Consider the following 23949-nt stretch of genomic DNA (forward strand, 5'->3'; position numbering starts at 1 on the left):
GGCCTCGTCGGTTCCACGGAGGCTGCGGATACCCAGATGGACCACTAGGTGTCGCTGGGAACCCGCGATAGCGCGGCCTCACGCTGCGGGCACACTTCAGCTAGGCCTGTTTTCAATCAACACGTTGTCAGTTTTTTTCCCCCGAGGCCCCAGGGGTGTGCTAGGAATTTTTATTTCTTGAGAAATCCTGTGATACAGCTGCCCTTTGTTGGCCCTGCTCGAGAGAATGAAGGCTCTGCTTGCTCCGCCGGCCCCCCAGGCAGGGGCTCCCCGGCGAGGGTCTTCAGACCACCGGCATCCGCGCCCCCCCTCTGCTCTTCCTATGAAAGCCCTTGCCTCTGCCCTGCCGGCTCCCTCCCTTTTTGCCTCTTCACTCTCTTTATCTTTCTCTCCCTGTGCCCAATGACACTAATGAGCTCCCAGCTGCTCTGTGTAAAGGACTCCATCCCAGAAGCCTTGCCTAAGTCCTGGTGGATTTCAGGGCCCCCAACCCAGCTCCCACACAAGCTAGCTTGTGAGTTCTGTCCTCATCTTCCCCTTCTGTTCTCCCGCCAGCTTTGTCCCTTTCTTCCAACGAAGCCACAAGGTTAACACAGTGTTGGGCTGGAAGTGACAAAAGGTGAAGCTGTCTTACCTGGAACTCCAGACTGCACTCCTGGTGTAAAGGGGTTTGGAACCACCCCTGCTTTCACACCCCTCCTCCCTCTGCCACTTACTAGCTATGGACATCTGGCAGGTCACTCACCCTTTCTCAACCGTTCAATAGGTAATTAGATAGTACCTCCAGATATATAAATTAAATAAAATTGTAAATACCAAGGACCCCATGGGATATAGCACATTGCAAGCATTCTATAAATGCAAAGTGACTTTAATTGTTATTACACTGACATTTATGCAGACACACAGCAAACCAGTCAACCAAACAAAGGCAGAGAATTTGGGACCCTCATTCCCCTGAACCTGTGGCTAGATGGTGCATTAAGGAAACAAAGTCCCAGGGTATTTATTCAGAGATGCCAAGCACAGCTGATTCTAACCTTCTCTATGTATGTCAACAGTGATGAAGTTCTGAGCCCAGCTGGAAGCTGTCTCGGTCAGTAGCAATAGCTTGTTTGGAAAAATGCCCTGTTAGCTGTCCTGGGGCCTTCCGGGAAAAGGCCACTTGCGGGTGGAGTCGACCACTCCCTCCTCCAGACAGTTTGATTCAGCCCTCCTGGTTTCCGGCTACCACACCGCAGCTGTGGGATTTTGTGGGTGGCCACAAGGCGGAATCCCGAGTGTGGGGGCCCTGCAGCCACACACCTTGGAAAGCTTGGGGAGAGGGGGAAGGAAGGTGGAGCCAGTCTTTCACCAGAGACTTTTCTGGACTCTCAGAGAAAGCTAGATGGCAAAAGGGGCCCCTCCCGGCTGAGACTAGAAACTGCAGCCTCATCTGCCTTCAGGACCGTTTCTGAGTGACCCAGATCTTGATATAACATCTTTGCAAGCCACTTGAATACTCATAGCCAAGATGCTACTGCTTTTGTTGGCAGTGTGTGTGTGTAGAGCAAAGAATAGATGTTGCCTTGTACAGGGCCTAGAGCTGCTGCTCTGTGCTTGGCAGGCCCACGGCTATTTCAGATCCCAACCCACGCCAGGCAGGAGAGGATACTTCAGCTCATATGTGCTCACCCAGAAACTGGTGTTCATGCTGTGAAGATTTGATTCTGCATCCATGAGAAGTCTAACTTTTGGGGAAGGGTTATTCAGTCAGAGGATCCATCCGAGAAGTGTTCAGTAGTCAGACACCTGTCCCCACCAGAACCCAAATCCAAGACCATGCTGAGCCCTTCCCACGAGGTATGGAGGGTCACACCCAGTGGTGTTCTGGTCTCTGGGCATGTTTCCTTACCTCTCCACCCCTCAGCTTTCCCATCTATAAAAGGCAAGTAGCCTGGCCCCCCTCTAAAGGATTAAAGATCATTCAAGCACCTTGCCCAGTTAGACACAATTGTGATCCTGAGATTCGTGGAGACCGACCTGCAGACTACTCAGGTGCAGAGGAAGCTGCCTCCCCACCCGTGAAACTCAGTGAAATCGCCCAACACTCTAGGCCACACCTGGCCTCCTCATGCCAGAGCTGGGAGGGTCTGGGAAGGGCTGAGCACACCACCCTGCAAGCTGGGCTGAGGGTGCCTCACCTGTCTGTTTTGAAAGTTGATGAAACCCTCATACATTGCTGGTGAGAACGTAAAATGGGGCAGCCATTAAAACAATCTGGCAGTTTCTCAAAAAGATAAACATAGAATTACCATGTGACCTAGCCATTCTACTCCTAGAGAAAGTTCATGAGAAATTAGAGTACATGTCTGCATAAGAACTTGCATGTGAATGTTCACTGCAGCATTATTCATAACAGCCAAAAGGTACAAACAACAGAAATATCAACTGATGAATGGATTAAAAAAAGGTGGTATATCCATACAGTAGAACATTATTCAGCGATAAGAAGGAATGGAGTACTGAGCTCTGCCGCAGCATAGAGGCATCTTGGAAACATGCTAAATGAAATAACCCAAGATGTAAAAGCACAATTTTCTATGATTCTGTTTAGGTGAAGTGTCCAGACTAGACAAGTCCATAGAGACAGTAGATTAGTCGGTGCCAGGGCCTGGGGATGGGGAATAATTCATGAGTATGTGGTTTATTTGGGGGTGAAGGAAATGTATTAGAATTAGTGAGGTTGGTTGCACAACTCTGTGAATCTACTAAAACCACTGAATTTTATAGTATGTGAATTCAATCACAATACAAATAATAAAATTGTCACACATGCACACACATACGAAGACCACTTAGCATGCCAGCTGGGGTATGCTCTGACTGTGGATTAAAAAGCGAGTTGGGCGATGCTGAGGGTGGGGCTCTAAGAGCCTCTCCTATAAATCGGACTAACTAGTTTCCTTCCTTCAGCTGTGCCTGGCTCTGAAGGGGCCGCAGCAGCCACAGAGCATCTCCACATATAACAAAAACTAAGGGCTGCTGGATTCGCTAGGGCCCAGCAGGGTGCTCACCTCCAGGCACCTCACCGTAAGGTTGCAAAGCTCATAAGCAGGCTTTGCCTTGGTTGGGCTTATAAGGATCACATGTTCCAAACAGCAAATCAGGATTGATAATTGCAGTTTGTACTCATGGGGATGGTAGGATATACCATTTTATCTAGGGACTATCTCCAAAAATTTGGTCATAAGGCTCCAGTTTTCCAGGACACACTCATCTCCCTTCTGCCCTCCAAACACACAAGTTTCCTAAGAACTTAGACTCTTTGGGGAGTCACAGACAGCAGCTTTTTCCTGCGACTCAGGTCTCCAGTGAAAGACCTTGCCCCAGACCTGGACGGTGAATCCCATAGCCACAGTCTTGCTTTCCATGGTTTCAATTACTGGCAATCAACTGAGGTCCACAAACAGGTGACCCTCCCTCTGGGGCAGTGGGAGAAGGTCAGTAGTTGCCTAACGCTATGTCACAGTGCCTGTATCCTTCACGTCACTTCCTCTCATCACATAGGCATTTTATCATCTCACATCATCATAAGAAGGGTGCGTACAGTACAATAAGGTATTTTGAGAGAAAGAGACCTCATTCATGTAACTTATTACACATACTGTTACGATTGTTCTATTTTATTATTTGTTGTTAATCTCTTACTGTGCTAATTCATAAATTAAACTTTATCACAGGTATATATGTACAGGAAAAAACAGTATATATGGGGTTTGGTACTATCCGTGGCTTCAGGCATCCACTGGGGGTGTTGGAACGTGTCTCTGTGGATAAGGGGGGCTAATGTGCCGCTAATCTAATGCATTGCTCAGGTTGAATGAGGCACCTGCAGCCTTTCCCACAGCAGGGCATAGAGTGCAGACCTACAAAACACTGTTTCCTGTTTCCTGGAAGCCTGTTTTGAAACTTGACAGGAAGTTCCATGCAGCGGAAGCACTGAGGGGCTCTCTACTCTCCCAATACACACACCTACCATCCCCTGATAGCAGCAAATTTTACAGAAGAGGCGTGGGGGCAGTCACATCCAGGAAGAACTATTTGGTGTTATCTAAGTAGGAAGCTGTTTCATCTGGTACCTTCTACTGAGGGAGCGGCCAGACACTGCTGGGGACCTTTATCTAACACACCAATAGGGCCCAAGAGGACTCAGGATTCCTTTTATATCAGGGACACTCCACACACCCACTTTCCTCCACTAATGCCTCCCTGGACTAAGCCACGGCCATCTTACATCTAGATTAATCCAATAGCCACCTAATTGGTCTCTATTTCCATCCCTGTTCCCTGCCTCCCCGAAGTCTATTCTCAAATCAGCAATCAGAGATGCTTTTAAAACATAAGTCATGTCACTCCTCAAGCCCCGGCAATGACTCCCCATCTACTCGGAGTAAAAGCCAAAGCCCTTCCCGCGGCCCACAAGGCCCTGTGTGATGTTCATACCATCCCCCGACCCTCCACCGCATGCCCTACCGAGGACACACCCCAGCCTACTCCCCAGACACCACCAGTTTCCCCCCACATCCATCCCGAAGCATCTCCTCTGGGCTTGCTCATGGCTCTCTTCCTCCTACTGACCCTCCATTCACCCTTGCCTTTGTACTCTCTGCCCGGGCGCTCTTCCCGGCTTCCTGTATGGCTCCTTCCCCACTTCCACTGCTTGACTCTCACCTTATATGGGGGCCTTCTTGACCACCCTCGTTAGGGTGGCCATCCGCACTCTCCACAACCCTGACCCGTTCATTTTTCTCAATAACATTTAGCACCATAACACTTTATCAGTCTCTCTCTATATTCCAGTCTATTATTTCTCTAAAGTAAAGACCAACCATATGGGAAAAGCAAAGGCTATGCAGTCATAGTTTATAAACTATGCAAGGGAGTAAGTCAGCCACTGTCACTAGAATTTCAGCAGAGGCCCAGAGGCAGACAAGGGAGTGGTAAAGCTTTACAGTGGAAGACAGAGAAGGCTCCAGGTGTGCCCTGATGGAGGCTGTGGGCACCGGGCAGCTGGAGGCGGGCTGCCTGGGGTGGGGGCATCCTGAGTGATCAGTTCGGGGTACATATTTGGCTTTCTCTTGTTGGTACTAAGGTGGACATGGAGATAAAAGTTAGGGAAGCTGTCAGTTCTTAGGCAGGTCCTGGCCATTCTAGGAAGCTCATTACAGGAGTGATTGTTTAGCTTCATGGATTGTTTACTAGTGAGGACAGTCTGGCTTCCTGCAGGTCTGATTCATGGCAGGCTGGCTTCCTGAGCTGTTTATCACAGATACAGGATTGGTTTCATGGGCAGGATGCTGCAGATGGTGGGTCAGAGTTTCATTTTTCTCTATGGTCCAGCCCCCAACCATTTGGCTAGTCAGTCTCTTATCCCTCACTAGGATCTAAATACTAGAACATTGTTTTATTTACTGCTGTATCCCCAAGCCTGGAACACTAGGCACCCAGCAGGCACTCAGTAACTGCTGATGATTATTATAATGTTTATCTAGATCTAGTTAGAAAAGTTGTGACTCTGCTACGTGGTCTGGGTAGAAAACTAAAGACAAGCTTGTGTAATTCAATGCAATTCTATAAATGTATTATGAGTGCTTGCTACATACCCAGGAGGCTCTGAGTCGGGTCGTGGCTGTTCACTGCATATTACTCAGGACAAGTATTGGCTGAGAAGCAATTGAAGACCAGAATTCTGAATGCTTTATCCTTTGCTCAAAATTTCTCTTCTCTCTCACTTTGAACACAGCTCTGCCTTTAAGACCCCTGCAGGTTCCAGGTCTTCATTCTGCTTTCAGACACTACAGTGGCCCGAGTTGCTTTCTCCACCCTCACTACCTATGAGACTCATTTAGTTCCTGAGGAGTGCCTGTGTGGTTGCTGGTTGTCTTTCAAATGAGCTGGTTATCCTCTCAGTTGGATTACACCCTTAGAGCAAAACCCACCTCTCACCCCTGATACAGGTGACACATGGTGGGGGTCTCAGCAATCTGAGTCTCCCCACTCTGTCCTATATTTGACTTTTCCCCTGAGCTCCAGATCAGCTCTCTGACAGGTCTAGGAATCCTGCCATCTTCCACAGACAGAAGGCACCCCTGGCTTAGAGCTGTCATCCGGAGGAACATGGACAGTAGGCTGGCCTGCGGCCCCAAGGCTGGGGCCCGTGTGCAGAGTCTCAACTATTTTCTGAGAAGGGCTCCCCATTCAGCTTTAAAAAAAAAATGTTTAAGTGATTCTAAGTTATCTGTTCTCCTAGAAAGGAGATTCCAGGTTTGGGTTAATTTATCTTACAAATAGAACGTGCCAGTAGCCAAGAAACAAACAGGCCAGGGTGGAACCGGAAATAGAACCTTTGCAATGGCTTATCAGCAGGCCAAGTTTGGTGGTAGTGGATGGAATGTAAGCTCCTCAAGGGTAGGGGCTTGAGGCTGCTATGTTTACTAATGTATCAACACCTGGCACACAGGGCATGCTTCACAAATATTTATTGAGTGAATGGGAATAAATACACACATTCAATTTGAAATGCCAGTTTCAATAGCTATCATTTTCAATATTCATTCATTGTGTTGCTTTAGTTTTCTCAGCTATCACAAAACACATTCCTTAAAAAGGAAATGATAGAACTACAGACGTGAAAGGGGGCTCCGAGGAGCAAAAGTGTCATTGCCCACTTCTGTTTATGAGCCACACTTGCTCTTAACACAGGCAACAGAGATGTAGATGCTGCTTCTTAGTGCACAGGAAAGCTTGACTTCAGAATTCAGCACATGGTTTCAAATTCTGCCACAATTACAAATCCTTCTGTGGTCTAATCTCCAAACCTCTTTGCTCCAATTTTATAATGAATCAGGCAAGTCAACATCAATATGTTCATAGGTGTTTAAAGCCTTGGAAAAAAAATGTGAGAAAACTTTAAAAAGATCCACAATGGTCCCTGGTTTCATTTATTTAGATAACTTTTTATTTTTCCCCCTAACCCAGTGAATGTTAGAAACAAATGGCCTCAGCCTTGGACCTCATGTTTCTGATCAAATCTAATCAAATAGTCAAATATGCAAAAGAAAGGCCGAGTTTCTCTTGTCAGAAGGCTCCAGCCACTCCTGACCCCATGTCATGGGTTCCTCAGAGCTCACATCTTGGGGCTTAGAAGACAATCTGCTCTTCCTGCCCATCACGAGCGAAGAAACTGAGGTCTTCAGACAGACCCCAGCCCTCAGGAAGTCCCTCCTTGTGCCTAACTTGAATCTCTTCTTCTGGCCAAGATGCACAATTCCCTCTTGCCCTGTCATGGCTGTAGAAGGGTACAGCTGCTTGCTGCCCTCCTTTTAATCATCCTTAATGGGCTCATAAACAGTTATTAGATCCCCCTTCAGCCTTCTCTGAGCCTCATTTTACTTGCATTGAGGCTGAGAGCTTCTGTGGAAGGCATTTTACTCAGACCTCCACAGACTTGTGGAGTCTTAAATGGGTAATCAGCCACTTCACCCACTTTAACCTCCACAAATGAACAACTCTGCTTTCTTCTGCAAAATTTAAACCTATTCAAGGGACTTCCCTGGCAACCAACCCTTACTAATAAATCATGCCTGCTCTAGGCCAGGACAGGGCATTTATTTTTCCTGAGAAGTCACCCTGGCACACAAGCACGCAATAAACAAGCAGCTGCTCCCTCTGGAGTTCTGCATTTGCAGGATGGACCCTGCCTGGTGCCCCCACCCCCTGCCCCAGGCCATTGTGGGCCTTGGGAGTTCTCATCTGTCTCCCCAACCGGGGGAGAGGGAGGTTGCTGCTCTGATAGACTCTCACCTGGTCCTTTCTTGTGATTATTGGACTAGAAACACAGCAGCTGCGGGGCAGGACAGAGTATAAAGCGAGGCTTGCTTAGCTTCCACTAGGCACATTCTGGGAAGTTTCACTTCATATTCTATCATGGGGCAGTTTATTTTCAGTTCAATGCTTAAACCCACAGGTGAAAGTCCCAGTTGTATGGTTGGATAGTGTTTCCCATTGGTCTCCTCCACGCTGAGTCCTGAGCTTGCCTCCAGTGACAGGAGGCCAGAGCAGGAGCAGGGCAGGGAGGTTGTAAGGCTGGTGTTGTTTTAGCTTTGAGAAAGAGTGATTTCATTTCAAGAGAAATTGTAACCAGGGTGGTTAAATTGAAAAGGACAGACAATACCAAGAGTTGACAAGGAATTAAAGCAATTGCAACTCAGTCATTGTTGGTGGAATGATAAACTGGAGCCACTAACTGGAATACCTGACAGATTCCAGCAATGACTCTTACAGATCCACTCCTAGGAATAAGCTCAGAAGAAATGAGTGTTCATGCTCACCAAAAGACATAGAGTTGGAAAGTTCATAGAGTTGGAATTCATGAGTAAGAAACTTGCAGCAGCCACCCAAGTGTAGAATGGATAAATTATGATATATTCCCACAGTGGAGGAAGACACAACAATGAAGAGAACTTACCTACAGTATAACATGGTGAATCTCACAGACACAATGCTGAGCAAAAGCCAGACACAAAGGAACACATTGCATGTGATTTCATTTGGCATTCCAAAAAGGCAAAACTAGTCTATGACAAAAATCAGCCTCTGGTTGCCTCTGGAGGGAGCCTAATGTCAAGCTGAATACCTTAGATCTGGGCATTGTATTGGATATGTTAATCCTCAATTAAAATAAAGAATAAAAAGAATGTGTCTATTGAGTTTTCTTCTTCCCAATGAACAACTCGTTATTTGCTCATCTTTTAAAATTTTTCCCAGCTCTGCTTCATTGGGAAAAGATTGGAGGTGACTCACAAAGGTGTATGGTCTTGAGCTGTGTCTGTGAAGAAATCGAGGTGATACTAAAACACGAGCTGGGAAATAAGATGAGACCAGGTGGGGGGGACCGTCTTCAGGACTCCTGTCAGGAAGCCCTGTGCACCTCCTAGGGATGCCCCAAATGGAGCTTCCTAGCAGTCAGTGCAAAGAAAACAAAACAGTTCCGAATCCAGAAGCTGACAGTTCGACCAATCAGAGGCACAGAGACCTTAGAGAGAGCTCTGCTGTGCCATCTCAGAAAAATAGCAATTAGGCAATCAGACCCCTTCCTGTTAATTTTAAACAACCATTGGGACCCTAGGTGAATTCCTCGGCTCACATCTCCAACCCCAGGGGTCCCCCACCCCTGTCTTCACAGCATTTAGGGGAGGCAGCAACCCACATTCAGTCAAGGGGACTCCCCTGTGCCCCCTGTGCACCGGCAACCAGACGCCACTTACTTTCCTGGGTGCAGTTTGGGGGACGCCCTGCTCAAGAGGGCTGCGTCTCTGTTCTTGGGGGTGGCTGATTTGCCATCCTGGTTTCTGGCCCCCCAGCCTGTATCCTCAGCCTGCGCTTTGCCCTTGGGCCTGTCTCCTACCTTGTCGGAGCTCCTGGGTGGCCTGGCTCTTTCCCCAGAGGCTGCTCTACTCTGAGCAGCTCCCTCCAGTCTGGACTCTTTCAGCATTTGGGTTAATGGATCTTTCCACTTTCGGGCTCCACTTTTTGAGTTGAATTCATATACTGCCCCGGTAACTAAGGGAAAAAATAGAAAACGACGGGATTCTAAATGAAGGGATTCAAATTCTCTCCTCCCCTGTCTCCACCCTGCTCTGTCCCCACCCCAGGGAAAGACTGAGTGGGCTGGAAGGTGTGGGTCATCCAGACAGTAAGCAGGCTAGTAAACAGCACAATCTTCACCTGCCTTTCCACCACCTCTACAGCTCCAGCCACACAGGGAGCAAATATCATGCCTCCCTGGCTAGGATGGTTAAGGAGTCTTAAGCCCATCTCAGTTGCAAGGTTAGAAGGTCACATAAATCTTGAATTCCACATGCCTTTTGGATAAATTAAGTTCAATTTCTAATGGGTTACCCATTACATTTTTATTTGTTTAAAAAGACACCTGAATCCCTGATGTGGGAAGGAATTCACCAAGTAAGGAGGGAAAGACTGATTTTTTATTGATGTTAGGTTAGCAGAGATTTACTGACACAGACACCCAAATCTGGCCACAATTGAGATGATGCACAGGAGCCATTTTTACTGTGTCAGGGGCAGCGGACACTAAGTGGTGAGTTTGTGCACCGAGTCCCATGGGCTCATTTCTTCCTATTTTCTTCTCTCAAACACACAAACGCAGGAGAACAGCAGTGGACCTCCCTGACTTCTGCCCCAGAAAGTCAAGTTTCAGGCGAGCCCCTGCTCCTACCATTTGCACCAGGGCCCTGAATGGGCTCTCAGCAGAGGATCCCACGGGCACTTATGCTAATGTGGGCACATTATGGTAACAAGTACCTAATAATAGAGGGAAATTTAATTCCAGCGGCAGTGGCAGCCTCTCCTGGAGAGGAGCCATCCTCCTTCCTGGGATGGAGTGGAGCGTTTGCATGTGAGGGTGGCGGCAAGCCAACACACTTGCCTCCTTTATTTGGTTTCCTTCCCTTTATTCACGTCTATAATTGAGCCTTTGTAAGCAAAGGGATGTGTGTAAAGGAGCTAAATTTGGAGCTGATTTCATGGGGGTGATGAGAGCTCTGGAGGCCAGCTTTACCTTGTGTTCATCTTGCCGACCAACAGGAAATTCTTGGCCCTGATCTTGGAAAAAAAAGCAGCCAGCTTGCGTTTCTCAAGATCTCTCACTACCCATAGGATGGTGTTAGAGGCAGTCAGAAAGGATGGGAGGACGGGAGGTTGAGCCCCAGTGAGGGGGAAAAATTGTGGATTCTTGAATTCACCAATTCCTTGAATTGGTTCTTCGTTTAGGAAGGGAGGCTAGATAGAGGCATGAGTCCCTGAGTAGGAGCCTTTCCGTGGGAAGCCCTCTGAGGCCTCACATGGGATCATATGCTTGAGCGTCTGCAAGACATTTCAGTTCAGAGCGGATCACGTGTTGTACTGCAGCCTAGAAGGGTCAGCACCGTACAGGTAACATTAACCAAATGGGTTGACAAACGTAGTTAAGAGCCGGAAATTGGATAAGCTGCTCTGTGACTCTACCAGCTTGGAATATGAAAAAATCCTGTACGGGTGGCACTGGCACTTAATTACCTGGGTCTGTGGCTTCTCCATCAAAGACAGTGTTCATCTGGATTGTTTCCTAAGGAGAAGAAAGAGACAGCTTCAAGAACAGCCCCGAAGGCCTCCCCGGAGGCAAGACCAGCCATCCTCGCAGCCTGAGATCCTTATGCCTGCCTTCCTGACATTTCTTTATTCAACAGGCCCCACCGTGCTATATGCTGAGAACACAGCAGTGAGCAAGGCAGGCGTGGTTATTGTCTGCGAAATTTGCAATCAAGTGGGAGCTGTTGCTGTTGACAAAGAGGTGCTGCAATATAGAGTGACAGGGCTTTGGACATGCAGAGGCAGAGGGTGCCCTTGGGGGTGCAGGTGGGCGTGGCAGGACAGTTAAGTCTGGACTTAGGGGCTAGGAAAGCATCCTGAGCTGCATAGCAGAAAGAACAGAAATGCCATGCAACACTGGCAAGGGGCTATGTCCCCTAAGGGGGAGGGTGGCAGGCAGGGCAGGTACGGCCGGTGGCTGGACTCCTGAGCCAGTGCGGTGCTGCCTCTGCACCGGGCCTGCCTTCCGTAAGCACTGGGCCCCTCATCTTTCTCTTCCCCATCCGTATTCTGTCTGTGCCACCCTCAGGACCTGAGCTCTGACCCCATGAGAGCTCCACCTCCCCTCACATGGTGCCCTCCAGTGGTGCCATTCTTAGCATGCCAACGAGGACTGTGTTTGCAGTCTAGTGGGCCTTTTGGCCTGGTTTTCACCACGTAAGCATCGCCTAGTCACGTGCCCACAGCTCCCCAGCTCTGAAGAGAGGCAATGGAGACCATCTGGGCTTCACCCACTGATCAGCTCAGCCCCCACACTTCTTGTGGCCATGGGGATTTACTTATTTAACTGAGTAATTTAGTATTACCTATTTCTAAGGCAGTCTCTGGGTGGCACCATGGGTACTTGCCTTACGTGGTAAGACCTAGGAAAGAAGAGACAGCCTCTTCCTCCTCTCTGTCCACAGCCCAGCACAGGAAAGTGCCTATGGGCCTGGAGCAAAAGCTCCAGAGCACTGCACTGTCTCCCCGTGCATGCATCACCCCCCAAATGTATGGGTCTTAGATCAAAACAAAGTTTTCTTATCATGGATGGAGGAGAGCTGGGGGGTAAACTTCCAGTTCCATCATTTCCCAGCGGGTGGGTCAGGCTCAGTAAAAGAAAATCAAGGAGAAAAGCGAGGGTGGTAACCAGCCAGCTGTCCTGGAACACTTCACATTGGCGTGACTCTTAATTTCCCTACCTGTCATCTCAGGGCAGGTGTTTTCACTCCCATTTCCCAGATGAAGAAGCTACAGCTTAAAGAGGCCAAGGGAGTCCACCAGGTCCTACAGCCAAATGGGCAGAGCCAACCCTGGGCCCGAGCAGTGCCCTCTCCCTGTCATTTTTCTGAAAGGTTGTGGAAGAACAGAGGAACTTTAAATCCCTTTGGAGGCTGAAGCAACAGTTCTGGCCTTTAAGCTCATCTCCCCCAGCTCACTCTCCTGGAGAGCGGGTGTAGATAATAAACACCACTCTTCAATATTTATGAAATCCAGTTCTTCTGCAAATATATCAGCAGACATGTTCAGTGGAGGGAACAAATTCTATCAGGAGCTCGTCACACAGCAATCTGTTCCAGTGGCCAAATTCAAGCATCTCCCTGAATAATAAACACCCCCGTGGGGTGGTGGCAGGGTCTGCCTGGGGGCGATGGGAGTCTGCCACCACACACCACCCAAGCCCTGTGTCCCATGGCCAGCCATACTTACCACCACCACCTCTCTCTTTGTATCCTTCATTTCTACAGAAAATAAAACAGACAAAAGTTAAGCTTCTTGGACATTAAATTGACCTTAAAATTCTACTCCCACAATGGGATTTCTCTTAAACAGGCTTTGAACTTAGTATTGCAGACAAGGCAAATAATTTTCTATCTGTAGACGTTTGTTGACAGCTTTTCATCTTCTCAGAAAAATACACACAAAATAACACAGAGAGTTATAAAAAAATATTTTTTTTTACTCTTTCCCAACTTACTGTTATTGCTGGACCTAGGAAATTAGCTTTTAATGGGTTTATAGATAAAGAAATATTGGGTTGATAACATTTGTTCATAATATGGGGATTCTTTGCATCCATTCCCTATGCCCTTTTTAAAAAGCAACTAGAGTGGGTGACACTTTATGAAAAATCTCATTTATTGAAGTCATATCATTTGTTATGATCAATAACTATTATAACCAATGTCTAACCCTGCTTAGACATGTCTTGTGCATGTCAGACATAAGTGCCTATGGTGGAGTGATTAAAGCAATCATTTTTTTAAATTAAGGTATGATTGATATACACTCTTATGAAGGTTTCACATGAAAAAACAATGTGTTTACTACATCTACCCATATTATAAAGTCCCCACCCATAACCCACTGCAGTCACTGTCCATCAGTGTAGTAAGATTAAAGCAATCAATTTTTAAAAACACATATTTCAATTCTTTGTCCTGTCTCTCCCTGTGGCCTGAATTCTCCTTGGAGCAGCAGCTTTTGGGGCTGGGTGGCGACATCTCCTCAGGCTTGGATACCTTGCTCAATTCATCAACATCCCTGAAATCACTCAGCTTTCCCTGCCCACCTGACTGTAACCAGCCCCCCTTTCTAAGTAGGCTGACTGACCCCTTAATAACCTATGAAAATGATCAAATCCATTACAAGCTGAGAAGCAAGTAACACTGGTTCTTTAAAAAGACACATCTGTCCCATGCAGGAAATGAACTGTCCTCAGGAGGGCTCACACCCCTCCGTGTGCAGCCACAAGTGGGCACTGTCTGTGTTTAAGCCATGGAGAATTCTTCAGTTCTCCTCCAGTGGCAGGGAACAGACTTCTAGCTGCACTGGCAGGGAACAGACCTCTAGGTGCTCACACTGAGCTGATTGGAGGTGACTCTGGGTAGGGAACAGGCAGGACCAAAATTAAAGACCCAAGAGGCCTCCTGGCACCACGCACCCGCCTTCCCTTTCTCCAGCTACACCTGATCTGTTTCATTCGCCCATAGATGAGGGCAAATTTCACAGCTGAAAACCCCCAAGAGAGGACTGTGCCCTGATTCTCTGCCAAGTTGGGGCCCTTTTATGTAGTACATCAGAGCAAGCAAAAACCAACAGCAATAAACAAAGGCAATAGGCACCATACATACCTTGTTTCTTCACCCTGTGGGAGGAAAAAGGATGGACAAGAATTAACCCAAGAGAATTCTGCATACATGATAATGTGGGGGACTCTGGGCAACTGTATTTAAGGGTTGATTAAAGAGGGGCCAGGGATAGACCAAAGTAAAGGCTGGGATCCCACCCCTGCTCCAGACAGAGCAGCTTCATCACTACGGGTTGGGACTAAGGAGGTTCTGGAATTTGATAAGTTTAAACTACAGTTTTACAGAACTTCAGGGCATATGTTTTCTCTGACAACACTGAATGGGGGCATGACCGCTCCAATCAGGAAGCCCTGGTGATTCTTCCTGCCCAATTTTTCTCCTCAGTAGCCAGCAGAGCAGAAGGTTTGGTTTACGGTGGAAGATTCAAGGGCTGCCAGTTAAAGCCTGGTTTCCTAAAACATGAAGAGCTGGGCTGGATGTTAAGCCCCTTCCCCTGATAACCCTGGAGTCTAAAATTCTATGACTCTAATTTTATTCTTTGCTATTGGACAAATACTGGCTGCCATGTGGTACAACTAATCTCCAGAGAGGCCGGGTCTTAGTCTGAATTACTAACTAGTTTTTTTTTTGCAGTTAACCACATTGCAAACCATTAATATTTAGAATGTAAGCTAAAGCAGCCAGATTTCAGGTGCCCATTTAATATATAAGCATCAAGTGCATATGAGTTTCAGTGTCTGTTGAATTACCTCTTTTAAGAACTTCTGCCTAAATCCCATTGCAGAGCATGCCAGCCTTACAAGCTTAGGCATCAGTCTTCTGCAGCCAACTTTTTTCTCCCCAAAATCAATTTGTGAGTGGAGTCCAAACAAAAATGCCTTTTTTAATTTCAGCAGATGCTCGAGGATTTCTTACCTTGAAGTCAAGGTTGCCAATAGCAACAAACTTCGCCAATAAATATGGCAAATGCTGCGCTCATCGTTATGCTAATGCCTCGTGCTTTTATGTGGCCTTTCATCCATAGATTTTAAATTATCTGACAATACTAGTTAACCTTCAAAATACCTTTAAAAGGCACAGGAGTCTTATCACACCTTCTTTTATCAGTGAGAAATTCCAAAACTCAGGTTCCAATACCCCCAGGATACTTGGCATTAAAGTAAACTTGGAATCCAGAATCCTGAGCTCACTGGGACTCAGCCATGAAAAATAGTGCAACCAGATTTTTTTAAATAGTGCATTAAGCATTTACTACATCAGGGACAGTGCTAAATGCTTTCTTTGCATTTGCTCATTTATTTGTTTAGTTTTCAATAAGGAAACAGATTCACAGAGGTCACTTGCCGAAAGCCATATACCCAGAAAAGGGAGGGGCAAGATTTGAAACTGGGCCTTACCTCATTCCAAAGCTCACACTCAGAGCCACGATGCTATCATTCTAAGAGCTCAGATACTCAAGAAACTGGCTCTGGGGGAAGCTTCGAGCAATGCAGTGCTCTCTTCATTTCCCTCACCTCAGCCAGTAAGACACTCCACAGTGTCTCCATGCGTAAAAGGCATATTGGTAAGCAGGAGAGAATATGGAGAGGAAACAGACCTGTGTTTCCAGCCCTTGAGAGCTGATGGGGCTATGTGCAAAAACACAATGATGATTTACTCACATAAAAGCCCAGGTGAGTCGCTGGAGCCAAAAATGTGATTCCCTTATCAGTTTTCTGTGCTTGCTTTAATTCCATCCTATCCTTTCGCTCTCCTATGAGTAACAGCACAGCCAGTGTGGTCTATCACTACTCACAACTGGGCTTTTCTCTGAAGCTTTTATCCAGGCCAAGGTCACTAAGAGGTTGAAGCCCCAATTTCATTGAGAATGCATCAAAGAGGGGCAGGTGCCAGGGAAAACAAAAGACAGTTTTCTGGCCCAGCGGGTGATGAAGGGGGCACCTGAACCAGGGGGAGCTAGGATTCCTCCCCCCAGATCTCCTTTCCTTCCTTTACTGCAGCTCTCTCTGCCCTGTAGAGAAATCCTAATTCTCTCTCTTTCCTTCGGACATCACAGGAAGTAGTGTCCTGAAGGAAGCAATGGAAAGGGCCCAGCCCACTGGCCACTTACACAGCTTTTCTGTGCTTCCCAGTGTTGTAGAGACAGTGTTTGTGGATGGCTTTGGCCAACAGGATGAGCAGGGATGCCAGGAGGCCCAGAAGCAATATGGAGCCCAGAGTGGTGACAAAAGGCACATACCATGCCGATGGAGAGTAAACGTTTTCCCTCAGGACCTGGTAGATAATCCTGGGCTTGGAGGACAGAGAAGGGGGGTGGTGAGTGGAGGGTGGTGGCATTTTTGATATCAGCACTTCCTCCCATTGAGTGTTTATTCCTCTCTTTGTCCTTGCTCTGCAAACTGGACATCTATGTGCTCTTGCTGCTTCAACCTACCACCTTATTTATAGTCTTTCCAGACATCCATGAGCTCAAACTCCAGAAAATTCAGGGAACTGAAGAGCAACTCTAGGCCTATTTCATTCTCTGCCTTTCTTTCCTTTCCCAAAAGCTAAAAATTCCATTGCCTTTTGTCCCTGCCCAATCACGGCCTGACCCCGGGGCCTAATAGAGCCATTGTCTCTCACTGGGAAGGCTGGAGCCACAGAAGTTGTGTGTTTTTAAACACTTTGCAGGCTTTCCAGTGTGCACTCACTGCAAGCTGCATGGCCAGATGAGTGGGCTGAGACCACAGTGAAGCCAGAAGCTTGGCATTTGCTTCTAGAGAGGGAGACAGAAAACAAGTTGTGGCACGGAGATGTCACAGCTGGGCCATTTTGTAAGCCCCAGAAGGGTGGCAGTTCCTTACTCAGGGAAGCCTATTGGCTCCTGCCACCACTCAAGGCCCTCAAGGTCACCTCATTCCTCCATTCTTGGGGATGATATGGACTCAAGCACACAGGAGATGAACATTAACCAATTCTTGTAAGACTCTGAGCAGCAGAATCGGACCACCTGTCATAAGAAGCTTGCTAAGATCTGGTGACTTTCCCTCTGGCATACTGCACACACAGGGCTGCCACCAAGGGCACAACTTTGACTGGGGGCACGAGGAAAGGGGCAAAAGACTTGGCACAAAACATAAGCCGGTTCATCTAAAGAGCAGAGTAAGGTGATCCTGTTATCAGATTCCAAGACTCTCCCTTTCTTCTTCACACTGATTCTGTTACGGCACCTTCATACTTTTTTGCTACCATTTAAACAGTCTTTTGTTATTTTATTAATTTGCATCCTTTTTTGTAATCTGTCTCCCCATCTAGAATGGTGTCTCTCAAACTGTAGTGCACATGAGAACCCTGTAGAAGGCTTATTAAAAACACAGATTTTATTATTAAAAATCCACCCCTAGTGCTTCTGATCTAGTAGGTCTGGGAATGTGGTTGGGGATCTCAGGTTCCAACATCCTTCCCTGGAGTCATGGTGGTGATGACCATGGGTGGGTGAGGTATGACTTTAATATGCTGGGGTCGCCCAAGTACTTGCATTTCTAACAAGTTTCCAGGTGACACAGATGTGCTGGTCTTGGACCCCAATCTGAGAACCACTGCCCTGTATATATAAACATATATAAGCTCCATGAGAGCAGAGATCATCTGTGGCTTGTTTGCTAGAGTGCTTGACATATTATAGGTATTAGATCAATATTTTAGATGGAATGAATGAAATTTTGTGGCGTGGAGGTGGGGAGTAGGGTACAGACTGGTGCACAGTGACTCTCCCAAACAAGTGGAGGAGCTCCTGAATGCTCCCTGTGTTCATGGATATTGACTTGCAGTGGTTCTTAAGAGCAAGTGGAAGAGGGGTTGCAAAGGTTGCAACTGGCCACATGTCCATGAACATTGGCTTCTGTGTCAGAAGCACCAGTGATGTTCAATACCTGACCTATCACAAGTTCAGGGATAAAGCACACCCTTCTCTAAAGGGCAGGAAAAGTTAACAGTCTACAGTCCAAGGTTTCATGCAGATCTTCACCTACACCTAGCAACTACTCAAGTTCAGCCCGTGGTTGCCATTCCTGACAACATCCTAACGTCTCAACTGTGTGAGTCCATCCCACATTTCTCCTGGGTCAAGAGGCTCCATCAGGGGAAATCACAAGGGATGTATCTGGCCAGTCCAGTTCCCAAAGCCCTTACCTTGGGGGTTGTGGTGACAGTTGTGGTTGGATGAGGAATGACACTAATACTCAGTGTCACTGTTCCTGTTTCAATGCGAGCCTCAGCTTTCTTCCTGCCAGAGAGCAAGTTGTCATCTGTTATGTAGACAAGTAATTTGTAGTCCCAGAGCTTATCAAGCCCACTAACATAGTCAAAGCGTGTTGCAAGGAGCAGGCTTGTGACGTTGGATCCAGCGTTGGGAGAGAAGGTGAAATGACTGTTGATGTTGCCTAAATGAGATTTGATACAAAGATTTTGGGGAAAGGAATAAAAGAGAGTTGAGAGAGAAAGGTTTAGAAGAAAACTGTATTCAGTCTTTTCCTTCAACATCCACACCTCAGGTAGACACTGTGTTTGATGCACCAGGGCTGGGTCAGTGAGAGATATGGGCCTTAACTGCACCAGAGATTTCACTAGTACAGGAAAAACTCTTGCTCATAATCCATGTGGCTACAGTGAGGATGAGAGTAGGAAAGAACAACAGCGCACCTGTCCCAGGAGAATGACCGCCATCTTGCTGAGCACTGGGCAGAGACTTAACTGGCAAGAGAGGCTGCACCAGGATTATTGTCATTTATTTGGTAACAATGTGTCACTCACACTGAGACTAAGGAGTGGGCAGCAAGAGGGTAGAGTGGGTTACATCCCAGCCCTAGGTCAAGTTCACTCCATGCCTTTGTTGGAAACCGGCTGGTCACACTGGCGACAGATGTCTTGGAGTTCCCCAGGAGAACCCACCTCCCCGCTTGGCAGGCATCACAGTCCCAGGTCCTCCTGAATCCACTCCATCCTACCTCCCCCACAGCTGGATTGGGTCTCACATCTCACAGTTTAGGGAGCCCAGGGCAGAGAGGCTGCCAGCTGGAGCAGCCCCGGCTCGTTCCTCTGGTGGATCCAGACTCATTACCAATTTAAACCAGTAAATGGAGCAAGAGATGACGCAGTTTTTACTCCCTTAGCATCAGCGAAGTGCTCCGTAAAGGCCTAAGGGCTCTCAGCACGGATTATTTCCATCTCCAGCACTGCAGTCTCGGGCAGCGTCTACCCCCGGTTTTGTTGCACGGTCTGCACGGAGGCTTCCTACTGCTCCAGTTCCTGCTCCGCCCGGGCTCGGCAGGTGGCCCAGATACATTTTTACTCTTTTCACGTGGAATTGCTCTGCTTGTTTGGGTTTCAATCTCTGGCCCCAGCTCTTCATTAGATGAGTTATTTTGGTCTAATTTCCACTGAGGGGTGCTCTTTCTTCCCCCCCACAATGGTATATTTTTAAAGAGAGAAAATGAATGGAGCAGAAGAGAATTCCTGAGGACACATTTCAAAATGCGTTTAATCTATTTAATCTATTATTATCCAGAGAGAGGACTGGGATTCCCTGCCCCCCACTACAAGCTTGCAGGAAAAGAGGTGGCTGAGGAGTTGGACTAAAAAAATTTAAACCACACTAACATGATTCATGAACCATATAGGATGGGCTGGGAATTGGCAGGGAGGGTGGGGGACATCATCAAGGGGCTTCTGCCTTCCCTGGGGCTTTGAGCAGCCATGGATGGGAGTCTGGGAAGAGTTAGGTGAGAAGGAGAAGCCAAGAGGAGGGGGAGGCCCAGGGCCCTTAGATTCTTCATTCAAACCCCCCACCCGTACACATGGCCCCCATCAGTGTGGAAGCACAGACTCTGACACCGAGAACCCTCAGAAACAGCCCAGGACCATTGCCATCAGTACTGTACCTGGACCAATGGAGTAACGAAAAGATTTGGGGCTGGAATCGAGGTCAGTGCACGTGAGCTTGAAATTTTGAATATTTGTGCCAACTCTCAGGTCCACTGGGATGGCCAGGAAATAGGAGTTTGGGATACAAACTGGCTCTTCATCATTTTCTTCGAGGACATTCACAGTAACCTAGAGCCGCAAGGAGGTGGCCATTGTTAATAGCTTAAACTAACTGAGTGCTTACTGTGTGCCAGACCCTGGGCTCTGTGCTTTTTGTGGACTGGCTCATTTAACCTCCCCTGAGATAGATATATGATTATTCCCATTTTATAAATGTTGAAACTGAGGTTTAGAGAGATTAGGTAATTGACATAAAGCCATGCAGTTGATGAGTGGCAGAGCTGGGATTTGAACTCAGGTCTGTCCTGCTGCAAGCCCTGTGCTAATCTGTACTGTGTGCATGAGTGTGTGTGTGTGTGGGTGCACACATGTACGTAATGTTTGCATACATTCACATAGCCCCGCATTCACCTAGTCGCATGTGCTTTCCCCAAGATGATACTGAGTTGTTTTCCCCACAATGATTATGGATTTACAGTGACCTCCTATGCTTCCTTGCTCACTGCCTTTGTGAATTGGAAGTTCTACATTTGACATTGGAATACAGGGCAATGGTCCTTAACCATGGCTCCACTTTCTTAGACCCACTCCAGACCAAATGAACTGGACTCTCTGGAGAGTGAAGACCAGGCAGTTTTTAAATGTTTTCCAGCTGATTCTAATATGCAGCCAGGGTTGAGAACCACAGGGATAGAAGGAGCCAACCTGGCTAATCCAGGATCTCATCTGTGACCTGGGATATCAGCACCACACAAAGCTGGCAGCCCTCACCTGCTACTTCAGGGAACAGCCTATTCCCTTTGATCATGGTCTCTATGCCTGGTGAATTGGAATATGGACTGGGATGCCTGCCAGCACAGAATCATAGAATGTCAGCCCTGAAAGGGACTTATGTGATCATCACCCTTTTTAAAAGCTTATGAATTTTGAGTCATATTCATTCTACCTTTGAATTTTGGAGATTTCAGCTATTTCTGAACATAGGAATAAATTGAAATGTTCACTCCAGTTAGCTCCCAAAGTGGACCCCATTCATTTTTCTAAAAACCGAGCCTAACAAACACTAAAATTATCTTCAACTTAGAGCATATTTTTCTCAGCTCACAATGCTGAGCCTGACAGATGATTAAAGACACTATTGCATTAATTCAAAGCAAGTCATCAGAGGCACTGGACTATTCAAGCACTGGGTTTTCAGGTGACTCTCCGTTGAAGAGATTGAGAAATGGGACACAAAGGTAAGCATTGCTCAGACCCCCTTGGAAAATGGATCAAAGTGGAGGAATGTACTCGGTCTCCTGCCTCTGAACCAGTCATTTTTTATGTCACACAGGGCTGTCTGCTGCTAGCTAAGAGGTCATTTTGCCTTATGCCTTTTCACTTCACTAATGGAAAAGATCAAGAAATAGTTCCATCTCTGTGGCCATCCTATTACCTTCAGATAATCCTACCCACTGACAGCACAGACCTATTAACTCTTGCTACTCAAAGCGCAGCCGTGGGCCAGCTGCATGGGTGCCACGTGGAAGCATGTTAGAAATGCAGATTCTCAGGCCCTGTTCAGGCCTGCTGGCTCAGAGTCTGCATTTAACTCACATTCTTAACATCAAAGGCTGAAAAGCAGTATAGCCCTGTGTCAACCACATCATTTTAAATCTACCCCATCTGGTGTGATGGGGGTGGGGTAGAAACATGGCAAAACTACTTGAGGGAGGGAGGAACGCATAGCTACAAACCTTCACCCCACTCCTGGCAGCCCACAGCCCACCACCAGCCCACCAGCAAAGGAAGATTAAATGGCAGCAAGAGGAAGCCTGTTCCGCAAGTAGCCATCAATCTCGGCATGCCTCCCAGTCAGCCACAAACTGGGGGCTACAGATGTCAGTCTTTATTGCCTGGGCACAGCTGCATGTTGTCCTGGACATCACTAGCCATTTCCAACACATCTGCAGGATGTACCCTATTAAGACTCCTTATTGTTACAGCCACACCCGGAGGCTGCAGGAGGGATGCTAAGTGTAGCTTTTGGTGAGGCACCTGACAGCCCCACTCACAGTGACTGAGCTCGTGTCCTCGCTGTTGGTGGCCTGGATTCTGAGAATATAGACGGGGGTTGTTTCATAGTCTGCTTTCATCACCAGCTGGAGTTCTCCCGTTCTGGGATTAATCCAAAATATATTTGGGTGCTGGAGGCCGGCCCCTCCAGCGGTGATGGAGTACACGGTGCTGCTTTGGGGCAAGTCTTTGTCAGCCGCTTGCACCTGTCCAACCCGGGTTCTTGCTGGAAGAGGAGCGTATCTGAGGTTAGTCCTGCTTGGGCAAGGGCAAGGAGAGGACCCGGGAGCAGTTATCCTCACTGCCTTGGAAAGAAAGACTTTTAAAGGCTCTTTGCTGTCCAAACTCTGTTTTGTATCTTCAATTCTATTCTATTATATTCAGATTATGCTAATAAGCACCCACTAGGTAACTGACCTAGGATCCAAGCAGTGCTGTGAGGGGCAAAAGACAATTCATAGCTTTCTCGAGTCCCAGCACCCCCATTATCATACAATCATAAACAACACTGCAAAGAACATTCTCATGCATACATCTTTTTTTCAGCAGTGTTTTCTAAAAAGCCTTTCATGTTTTTCTAATTTTATATAATGAGCACGAATTGCTCTTATCAACAAGATGAAAAACCAGCCATTTTTAAGGGTTAGCAATTGATGATTACAGACACATTTTTAAATACTCTTCCATTTTGCTTTACAGATCTTGTGGGTGGGGTTGATAGAGTTCAGCTTGCTTGTTTGTAGCAGGTCTTTCCCATCAATTACACTCCGCAAGGGCAGAAACCTTCTCTCCTTCAACAATACAGCCCCAGCCCGAGGTGCTTGACCCAAAATAGGTGAACAATAATTATAGTAAGACCTGTGTATTCATAAAAAGCCTTGTCTACATGTGTTATTCACTGGTTAAGGTATAAGGAATTAAAAGCATTTTCTTCAGACCTTCTTTTTGAATTTAATCTCAGGAACTGGAGACTGGTAAAGAGAGAATAAAATGGAGAGGGGATCATTTTAGAGAGTTCAGGGTTCATTTGTTGGTTTCATACAGAAGTAGTTCCCGTGATAAAAGGATCACAAGCTGTAATGAAGTCTGGCTGCACTGAGTTAACAGGGCTGCCTTCAGACAGGGGAGGTGGGGAGGAGCTGAAGGCGACCACGAAGGGGGAGCCTGCTGGAGTCCAGGTGTCAGAAAGGGCGAAAGAGGCCTCCAGTGAATCCTATTAAGGGAGAGAGAAAATGTCTTTATTTTGTTTTTAAATGAAAGAAATCTGGAATGGGAAAGCTTTTCTCTATTTTTAAATTTCAATTCTCTGAGTGAACTGGATGAAAATCACAGTGGAGACCAAGGGAAAACTTAGGCTACAAAAAGGGAGGAGGAGCAGAATCAAGCACAGAGGCAAGGAAGCCATCGGGGGCTTGGAGAAAGGCAATTTAATCAACAGTTTTGAAAATCTTGATTTCACCTGAAGTGCCCCTCAGCCATGAGGACAATTTAAAAAGAAATAAGAGGCACAATAAACACGAATGAGCTGTGAATTGCTGCGCACAGGACCATTCAGGGCCCTGGAAAGGAGCTTCACCAAACGTGCATCTGGGTGAAGGGGTCCGTCAAC

At 47.0% G+C, this 23949-nt stretch overlaps 1 protein-coding gene across 4 annotated transcripts in view; it reads right to left on the bottom strand.

The window, feature by feature from the left end:
- Positions 1-6506: 6506 nt before the first annotated feature.
- CDHR3 (cadherin related family member 3) overlaps positions 6507-23949 on the bottom strand; it is a 76430-nt gene continuing 58987 nt past the window's right edge. For 2 of the 4 annotated variants that reach the window (XM_057504412.1, XM_036892483.2), the window contains exons 12-20: positions 22340-22566; positions 20183-20354; positions 18435-18685; positions 16372-16553; positions 14304-14317; positions 12880-12911; positions 11119-11167; positions 9449-9603; positions 6507-6926 (exon numbers count right to left, since the gene is read on the bottom strand). In XM_057504412.1, the coding sequence (XP_057360395.1) occupies positions 6876-6926; positions 9449-9603; positions 11119-11167; positions 12880-12911; positions 14304-14317; positions 16372-16553; positions 18435-18685; positions 20183-20354; positions 22340-22566 (1133 nt within the window). In that variant the 3' untranslated portion in view covers positions 6507-6875. The other 2 variants (XM_036892482.2, XM_057504413.1) reach the window with 2 other exon arrangements.

Source organism: Manis pentadactyla, chromosome 7 (assembly GCF_030020395.1).
Source record: "Manis pentadactyla isolate mManPen7 chromosome 7, mManPen7.hap1, whole genome shotgun sequence".
In the NCBI taxonomy this organism is placed as follows: Eukaryota; Metazoa; Chordata; class Mammalia; order Pholidota; family Manidae; genus Manis; species Manis pentadactyla.